General features: G+C 42.4%; 2 protein-coding genes across 26 annotated transcripts in view; both read left to right on the forward strand.

Moving 5' to 3' along the window:
• ppfia1 (PTPRF interacting protein alpha 1) overlaps positions 1 to 9,759 on the forward strand; it is a 66,778-nt gene that overhangs the window by 50,719 nt on the left and 6,300 nt on the right. For all 21 annotated transcript variants that reach the window (XR_004654556.1, XR_004654575.1, XR_004654640.1 and 18 more), the window contains one exon: positions 7,702 to 7,708. The gene's annotated coding sequence lies outside the window, so the exon portion shown is untranslated. The remainder of the gene's footprint in view (positions 1 to 7,701; positions 7,709 to 9,759) is intronic.
• Positions 1 to 9,759, forward strand: part of LOC117938111 (src substrate protein p85-like) — a 21,665-nt gene that overhangs the window by 1,040 nt on the left and 10,866 nt on the right. For 3 of the 5 annotated variants that reach the window (XM_034862551.1, XM_034862638.1, XM_034862719.1), the window contains exons 2-8: positions 1,831 to 1,931; positions 2,079 to 2,152; positions 2,875 to 3,004; positions 4,594 to 4,704; positions 5,950 to 6,004; positions 8,307 to 8,417; positions 9,247 to 9,357. In XM_034862551.1, the coding sequence (XP_034718442.1) occupies positions 1,848 to 1,931; positions 2,079 to 2,152; positions 2,875 to 3,004; positions 4,594 to 4,704; positions 5,950 to 6,004; positions 8,307 to 8,417; positions 9,247 to 9,357 (676 nt within the window). In that variant the 5' untranslated portion in view covers positions 1,831 to 1,847. The remainder of the gene's footprint in view (positions 1 to 1,830; positions 1,932 to 2,078; positions 2,153 to 2,874; positions 3,005 to 4,593; positions 4,705 to 5,949; positions 6,005 to 8,306; positions 8,418 to 9,246; positions 9,358 to 9,759) is intronic. The other 2 variants (XM_034862788.1, XM_034862861.1) reach the window with 1 other exon arrangement.

The raw sequence follows: 9,759 nt of genomic DNA on the forward strand, positions 1-9,759 counted from the left end.
GTCTCCTGCAGCCTCTGGAACCACCACGTCTCCTGCAGCCTCTGGAACCACCACGTCTCCTGCAGCCTCTGGAACCACGTCTCCTGCAGCCTCTGGAACCACGTCTCCTGCAGCCTCTGATTCAACACAGATGCTAATTGCCCACATTGTGCTGAGTCAGTCAGTTATTTGGGATTTAGCACGGACAGCTTTGGTCCCAGTTAGATGCCAGGTCACTTGAGATCACCCTGAACCAGATAAACTAACGCTGCAGCTTATCAGTTACAAAGCAGGTAAGGGGGGGCATAGATACAGCATAATATCGCGATATTTTCAGTGGCAATACTGTATGAATACACAGGCGCAAAGTTTAAATTTCTCGTTATAGATGTGTTCGTCTGTTTGACATTCCAATTTTGCAGCAATAACATTAAAGTGAGATGAACAAACAGAGAGATGTTGCTTTTTAGATGAAACAGATGTTGATAGAGTTGAGTTCCTTTTGGGGACGCCATTTGAAATTGAGGAAAAATTTGAAGTTGGAAATTTTTCCAACGTGTTTAAATGTTTAAAATCCCCATGATATTGTATCTTGGCATAAGTATCGTGACGATATAGTAGTGTTTAAAATCCCCATGATATTGTATCGTGGCGTAAGTATCGTGACAATATAGTAGTGTTTAAAATCTGCATGATATTGTATCGTGACGATTTAGTAATGTTTAAAATCCCCATGATATTGTATCGTGACAAAATAGTAGTGTTTAAAATCCCCATGATATTGTATCGTGGCGTAAGTATCGTGACGATATAGTAATGTTTAAAATCTGCATGATATTGTATCGTGGCGTAAGTATCGTGACGATATAGTAATGTTTAAAATCTGCATGATATTGTATCGTGACGATATAGTAGTGTTTAAAATCCCCATGATATTGTATCGTGGCATAAGTATCGTGACGATATAGTAGTGTTTAAAATCCCCATGATATTGTATCGTGACGATATAGTAGTGTTTAAAATCTGCATGATATTGTATCGTGACGATATAGTAATGTTTAAAATCTGCATGATATTGTATCGTGACGATATAGTAGTGTTTAAAATCCCCATGATATTGTATCGTGACGATATAGTAGTGTTTAAAATCCCCATGATATTGTATCGTGACGATATAGTAATGTTTAAAATCTGCATGATATTGTATCGTGGCGTAAGTATCGTGACGATATAGTAATGTTTAAAATCCCCATGATATTGTATCGTGACGATATAGTAGTGTTTAAAATCCCCATGATATTGTATCGTGGCATAAGTATCGTGACGATATAGTAGTGTTTAGGCAGCGTTCTGAATTTAATGTCATTGTGTATGTAATATTTTTGGGTTTAGGACCGAGCGATGCTCTTAAGACGTCACCTCGGGCTCTGAGAGTGGCGATGGAACTTACTTCTATATTTTCGGACATTTTGGAGAAGATTAATCGGCACTGTAAATAGTTGCAGCCCTAAATGTTAGAGCCCTAAATTGCATAGTTGCAGCCCTAAATGTAAAGAACAAAATCTTTAGTCCTTGTTCTTTGCAAGCTGAAGTTCAGCTGAAGTTAAAATGAGGCGGAGATTGCCAAAACCAGCGTGGAATCCTCCAAAGTTTCCTAAATCCTCACATTGGAAAAGCTGGAATCAGAGAATGGCGGTTGTTTTCGATTGATAAATGACTTAAATGAACAATAACTTAATAAAATCGAATACAATAATTAAATAAAATTGAAAAAAATGTATCTAAATTTGACAAATAAATAACTTCGTCCAGCTCTATTTTAAATAGAAGTGTTTTATTTGTTTTTCAGAGTGTGTGTTGCAGTAACGATGTGGAAGGCAGCAGCAGGACAGTCGGTCAGCGTGGCTGTAGATGACGAAGGGGACGACTGGGAGACCGACCCCGACTTTGAGGTAGCCCTGCACGCTTCTTCCCCCTTACATTTCCCCGTTTAGTTCTCCTCACTCCACATGTGCCATGAGCTTCACTCTTCTCGCCACCATTTTGTTTTTGCCAACAAACCTTTTTATGTTTGGTGTTTTTTTTTTCTGGATTTCTAGAATGACGTGTCGGAGACGGAGCAGCGCTGGGGGGCCAAGACGGTGGAGGGCTCGGGACATCAGGAGCACATAGAGTGAGGAAGCAAATCATTCTTCTTTTAAGTATTAAATGCGTACCCCCGGACTTCTGCTGTATGAAGGTTTGGGCGGAGCCCCATTTGGCTCCACCCAAACCTTCATATAGCAGAGGTTCGAGGGCGTGCTTCCCAGTGGAGTTAATTTTTACTCCATATATGGCAGCATTTCAGTTCTTTTCAAGCTATTTGATAAGAGAATGCCTAAAAGTCTGTACATCATAAGGGGGAAAACATCCTCCTGTAGAGCCAACACCCCCATTTGTATCAAATCCTCCTCCAGCTGAACACAACACATGTTTAGGATGACTCATTTTCACTCCTGCCACCTAAAAAGAGACAAACATTGTCTTTATGTTCCTTTTTGTTTTGTTAGGAACAACATAGGTACTAATGTTGAAACCTATTTTTGTTACACTCTGCTGGAGTAAAGTTCACAGTGCACATGTTGAGCTGATAAATCTGCTACATTTGAGTCAAATTGACTGAAGTATCTGGGTTTCTCGCATTGCAAATGGAGAATCCTCAACAGTGCCAATTAAATGTGGCCTTAAATTCTCTGAAATGAAGATTAGGCCAACGTAAACACATTAACTTGATTATGTTAGATTTCTTGCCAAACCTGGAGCCCCGGAAGTCAGCCTCACCCGCTCCGCCCCTGATTAAATGCTATGTTTAAAGCCCTGGAATGTGTCTCCTAACTCTTTTCTTCCGTGGCAAAGTATCCACAAGCTGCGCGACACAGTGTCCACGGAGCACACCAGCTTGAAGAAGAAGGAGTTGGACAAAATGCCCAAGGCCTCACATGGATATGGGGGGAAATTTGGAGTGCAGCAGGACCGCATGGACAAGGTAAGAGGGACCACAAGACTTAAGCTCACAAAGGAAGGGGGAACAGACTTGTTTTTTGTTGCTTTTACTTGACATGTTTTACCCTTCGAAAAGAGCCATGTCCTAGATTTATCGCTGCTTTGCAGCATAAAGTGGTAACTATGCAAAAGTGATATTGAAGTTGACCAAACCATCTCACCCTAAGATCCATTTAGTAGCTGTTCTGGAGCTTTCTTCAGCGCATGGATCTCAATCTGCTACTAAATGGCCCGTTTAGGAGTGTTTTGCCAATTTGTTTCCATGTAAAACGCTTAAAAATGTTTAAAAGTTTAGCACGCAGCGTTACATTTTTACCGCAAAATCACAACAATCAACAAGTCGCGTCGGTTACACCTGGCAATAAAATGTGTCTCCAGTTTCCACTTTGAGTTTCGATCTCTCAGTCCAGCTCAAACAGCTGACCGTCTCGCTCTTCTTCTTCACCGTCTCCTCCGACCGCAGCTGTCGGTTGCACACGACAGGACAGATAGACAATGTTACTGTTGGCTTTTGTGGAACGTGAACGCTCAAAAGTTGTTTTGGACAGATGGATTTACCCTGCAGAGATCTGAGGAGCGGTTAACTGTAGTCCTCAGAAATCCACTAGAGGTTAGAACACCAACACAAAGAAAGAGGAAGGTGACGGACATCCGGCCGAAATGAGGGACATTAGATGGTATTTCTGGCGGCACCGGAACTATCCAGAAAGTGGAACGTCGTGTACGTAGACTAGATTTAATGTTACACACATGCAGTCAAACACTACTGTAGTCAGTTGGGCTGTCTCGATCTCTGCATCAATGAAGTGTGTCGCGGTGCATCACAACAGTGGAGGTGGTGCCACCAACACAAACCACAGGTCAATCCCTTCACTTCATTCTGAATAGGTTACCTGTGTGCAGCTGCACTACAGTTGAATAAGCATGAGTTGAAAATAGCTTGACGGATGAAGTCTCGTGATGCTGGTTGTATTTCTCGCACAACTTTTCTTGTGAAGGGTGAAACTACATTTGTAGCTGGAGCCTTTCCTGCAACTAAAGCTAGATCCTGGTTTGTGTTACATGAAAAATCTACCATTTTGTAGCTTTTCATATTTTGAAAGAGGACTTTTAATAAAAAATCTAAGAAGCCAATTCAATTTCCACAAACGTAAAAGAGCTCCGAGTCCTTTGAGCCTCTTCAGCAGTTTTTCAAATGTTCACCTCAGCGTGTGTGTTAGTGTGAACGGGGCCGAGTCGGTTGGGGCCGTTTCACACTCGGTAATCTCTCCTGGCAAGTGGCTCTGGCCGCCCTCACCTTTTCACTCTTTCTCTCTCCGAGCGGTGTGGTCTTTGTGGCGTGAATGTGATGACCGAGCACCGTTTACACCACACTGTTCATCTGTGATGAGTCAGATGTCACCACTGCAAACCACTGCTGCCAGTTTCCAGCTGTACTGCTCTTTTCATGACCCCCTCCCTTCCTCAAATGTTCCCTTATTGTCCTTTTTTAGGTTTTTGATTGTGTGTTTTTTGTGTGTTTTTCTTCATCATGACCCCCCTCCCCTCCTGTTTTTGTGTGTTTCTTCACAGTCTGCTGTGGGTCATGACTACCAGAGCAAGTTGTCCAAGCACTGCTCCCAGACCGATACCTCCAAGGGCTTTGGAGGGAAGTTTGGAGTGCAAGCTGACCGCGTCGACCAGGTATTTTTGACAGTGCTGACGACATCTTTTTGATTTCAAACATGATTTTGGTTGATTTTATGAAATTGCAGGCTCCCTCTGAAGGAAACAGAAACCCACCTGGGCCAAGGCAGTGCCAGGAAACGTTCTAATCGTTAGTGTATCGCAGCGGTTCCCAAACTTTTTCAGCTCAAGACCCAAAAGAGAAATTTGGTGTCTCCCCGGGACCCCAATTTACAAAAAAAACACCATGAATCATTGTAACATCTACATTTTTAAACTGTGGACAAAAGACGGAACAAACCATGAATTTAAATGTATATGAAGTATATTTATTCCAGTATAATGATGCCTTTAGCGTTGCTCGGTTCCCTTTTGAATGCCTGATAAATAACAGGGAGAATCCTTAAAAATGACTCTCACTTGTTCCCATTACCAAAGCATCTGAGCTGAACAGACCAGTGGAGCAAAATAGAACGCTCATTCACGTCAGATTGCATTTTATTCTGCCAATTGGCGACCCAATAAAACGGGTCTGCGACCCATTTTGGGTCCCGACCCTAAGTTCGGGAAACATTGGTGTATCGTTTTAAGGTTTTATTAGTTTCCTGGATAACGGCAACCGTTAATTACAGTATCCCATAAAATAATTTGATGTTGACACACACACACACACACACACACACACACACACACACACACACACACACACACACACACACACACACACACACACACACACACACACACCCCAACCCAACATCACACGTCATGTGTAACCTTCAATCAGTTTTGTCAGTCCGTTTGGAGGCGGAGTGAGGGTCCCGTACAGGAAACAGGACACCTCACTGCCTCTATAGCTGCCACAAAATAGTTTAAAAAAACACCAAAACACAGGCACCGACCTACCCTGGAGTCTGTGTAACAGCTGACTGTTTCTTATAACAACAAAGCTGCTTTGTCTCTTTTCTTTCTCTCTTTCTCCGTGAAATGAAGCTGCTTTGAAGTGCGGACGTTGAGATCTATAAACGATCTGATGGGAAAACCCTAATTTTGAATTTTAAAGTCTACTTGTGCCACATTGGGGGGGGGGGGGTTAAATAACACAGCAGGACGCCACACAAATGGGCACCCCCACCGCCGCTACCCTGGAAATCCAGAGTTCTTGCGATGGTACAATTTGAATTTGCCCAGCGAGTTACTCCGGCATCGAGTCAGTAGTCAGTAGAGTAATTGTTTCTTCTTCTTCTTCTTCTCTCATTCCAGTCAGCTGTTGGGTTTGAGTATGCCGGGAAGACGGAGAAGCATGCTTCGCAGAGAGGTGATGTCTCAACTTGTCTTTTTGCACGTCTGATTCAGCTCCAGATCACCTGTAGTTCAGTTTGACAGAATTCTCCTGAAATATCTAGTATCTGATATCATCTTTTCTCAGCCAGTTTATAGCGGCTTTGCTAACTTAATTGCCTGTAGGAGACAGTTTGATGATCTGGCTGATGTACCGCATGTTGTTTTCTCTTTGTTTTACTGGCATATTAGTTAGTAACACTGCAGTTTGTAAGTATTCTGAGTGACATTGTTTATTTTCGTGGCTCTGTTCTTCTGCACAAGTTGCGCTAAAGTGTTTTAACAAACGAATTAGGTAAACGTTGTCAAATTGGAGCCCTTTTTATCTCGTTGGGAGGATGTAAATGGAGCTCAACAGTCACTGCCCGTTTTTAAAGGGCTGTGGTTCTGTAAGAGTTTCCCTGTTCAATTATTGCCATTGGCGTGTAATTAAATGTTCATTTAAAGAGTTTTGAGCCTGGAGCCAAGCCAACTAGCTACAAGAGAGATTGTGACTATAAAACCTTTTGATTCAGCGCAAAAGAACATTTTAAAAAACGTCAAAAAAGGCAAAGATACAAGACTGTGTACATAAGCAATCATAGACTTCAATAGTTTGCTATAATTTATTAGCAGCTCGCTCAAGCCATTCGCGGGTGAGGTAAACATTTTCATGAAAACCTTGAGCCCCATCTGTTAGAGGCGCCCCTGTTATGCTTAGGATTGTGGGTAGTGTAGTACTTCTATATGACATTGCAAATAAAACATGTTTTTCTTAAAACAAGGTTGATTTCATACAGACTTGTAACTTTTACAGAGCAGAAGCTTTTGTTTCCCTACTCTGGTAGCTCGTGGTCACTCTACCTCGGATTGTTTAGAACCGTTTTCAACCTTCTTTTTATATTAGAAACATGGGATAAAAGCTGCAGAAACTGGAAGAAAACATCAAAAACTTAGGAAAGATTGTGACCAAAAAGTTCGGGAAGAGTGACAAAAAACATCAAACATCTGAAAAAGCTATTAAAATGTGTGAGGAAGAGAACACAAGAGATAATCTAATTTTAGACATCCTTTTTTGAGAAAACGAACGGGACTTTTACTTCCAGAACCACACTGTTGAGCTCCATCCGTCAGATAAAGATGTGAACACATTAAGATTAAAGCTTAAGATAGTTAACAGGTCATTGTAACATTTTTTGGTTCAAGTGCTGGAATAGAGCCAAAACAAAATCCTCATAAAGATACTTTGCACTGCACTGTGTGCAGCGTTGCAGTGATCCCAGTGCTCTGGGAGTCGCCTCTGGCTTCTTTTCTTAGCTTTTAGCATTTTAAGGCTGCATTCCCCATGACCCCATACTGTCATCACCTTGTGTTGCATTCATCCCCGGCACACATGTGCAGAACATCTGCCCAATTCCAACCGTTCCTCAGCAGTGTCACTGACTACTTTACATGCACATAGTGTTTCGGCAAGACAGTATTCAGACTAAGCTGTTTATATGGCTAATTAAAGTAAAAAATTACAATTATATTCCCGTTTACTTGCAGCCATGTTAAAAAAAGAAAAGAAAGTTAAAACCTTTTCCAGCGATGCGGGACCGTGCACACACAGCCTCCCTCTTTCATTCTTACAACCAGCAGTTGTGATGTTTGCGCATATCCAAAAACCTTCTGATATCCGATTCTTTCATAAAGTTTAAAAGTAGTTCTCATTTCTTTGTGGCATGCATCTCTACCACAGCCTTGCAAACTGTTGGCAACCGTAGCAAGCCGTAAACAGGCAAGCGGCTGTAAACTGTCGCAAACTGCTGTAAAAGCACTGATTGAGACACAGATTCTGAATGCGTAGTATACATGTCTAAGGGATGCTAATAAAACCCAAATAATACCGGTATATCCCACATGTCTCACTTAGAAAAGGCTAAATTCAAAATAAAAATATTCAGAAAATCCAAACAGAATGTGCTGTTTACATGAATTGTATCTAAGTCTGAATATTGTCATATTCACAATAATTGTGGAATATTAGTATGGATGTAAACGTATTCAGTGTTTAAGAACAGTTTTCACTACAAGCAGGCCAACACATGGTCTAAGTCTCCTTCAAGGAAGCGGATTTTAAAAACCTGATGTGTGATAATGAAGGTTTCTGTCTTAGCACCGGCTGCCTCTGGTTAATGTTAATGACGAATTTGGAATTGGGCTGCTTCGTGACCACTGCTTCCATGCTGCTTTACGCTGACCTTTGACCCTTACCCTCCCCCCACCCCCCCACTCCCCTCCCTTGCTTTGCTGTGTAGACTACACCACTGGGTTTGGGGGGCGATACGGCGTGCAGGCAGATCGTGTCGACGAGAGCGCAGTGGGCTTCGATTACCAGGGCAAAACCGAGAAACATGATTCCCAGAAAGGTTTGTGTAGATTTCCTGCCGTGCGGCCTTCCTGTTAACCCAGAGAGACGTGGAGAAAACATGGCTGATAGACACACACACACACACACACACACACACACACACACACAAACAACTTGGCTGATCTCTGAGCACAGCTCCACGTTGGTCCTGACGATCGTGTTATTTTGCATTTCTTCCTCTTCCTCCATTCTTCAGCCTTTTGCTTCCTTATATAATGTAAGAAAGGCTTTGTTTTCCTTTTTTAGCGTTCTCAGTTGCATGTGTGACGTAATGTTTGCTTCTCCCAAGTGCTAAATAATACATGATTCTTATTATAGCGTTTTAAGATGCACTACACCTTTCTCAGAGGACTTAGGACCGTCGTAGGTGGTCATTTCCTTTCTGAAATGATGTCTTCTTTAATGTTGTGTTCCTCCATCCTCGTCTCAGATTTCAGGTGATTGGAACATACCAACCAGCCCCCTCTCGTCTGTTGCTGGTCTTGGGCTTGGTTATGACCCAGCTGGTTTTCTGGGGGGATTGGGATATTTCAAGTGGGATACTTGTTCCTTTTAAACATGCCCCTGTCGGTTTTTCATCCAGTTCTCTTAGTCTTTCTATTCTTAAAAAGGCAGATACACAACTGAAGTATGCTCTGAGTTTATGTGTTTGTATGATATCTTAAATAAACTATAGAGTGGGAAGATACTGTGTATTTACACCAAAGTCAAATCTCATGAGAAGTATTTGCTGCTGAAAGACTTGTGTGCAATGCTCCACTTCTTCCTGTCTTAACTTGGGATTTGTCTCCCCCGTCTCCCCCCTCCTGTGCTCTGGCCACCGGCAGATTACACCAAGGGCTTTGGCGGCAAGTTTGGTGTTGAGACCGACAAGGTGGACAAGAGTGCCATGGGCTTCGAGTACCAGGGCAAAACTGAGAGGCACGAGTCACAGAAAGGTCGGTATCCTCACAAGAACACCCCCACTTGTTATAAGAAACAATTCAATTCAATTATATTATATTATATTGATAGTATCCGTTCATAACAAGAGTTATCTGGAGACCCTTTACAGATAGAGGAGGTCTAGACCACACTCCAGGATTTACAAGGACCCAACAGTTCTAGTAGTTTCCTCCAGAGCAAGCAACAGGGCTGCAGTGGCGATGAAAAACTTCCTTTTAGGCAGAAACCTGGGACAGACCCAGACCCAGACCCAGGCTGTTGGTAGGCGGTTTCTGACAACCGGTTGGGGTTAGAATGAAGAGTAGCAATAACAATCCCAAAAAAATGTGGTTTGTAGTAGTTCATGACGTAGCAGGGCACTGTGCAGCATTACAAGACGTAGCAGGACGTAGCAG

This window comes from Etheostoma cragini, chromosome 1 (genome assembly GCF_013103735.1).
Source record: "Etheostoma cragini isolate CJK2018 chromosome 1, CSU_Ecrag_1.0, whole genome shotgun sequence".
Taxonomy (NCBI): domain Eukaryota; kingdom Metazoa; phylum Chordata; class Actinopteri; order Perciformes; family Percidae; genus Etheostoma; species Etheostoma cragini.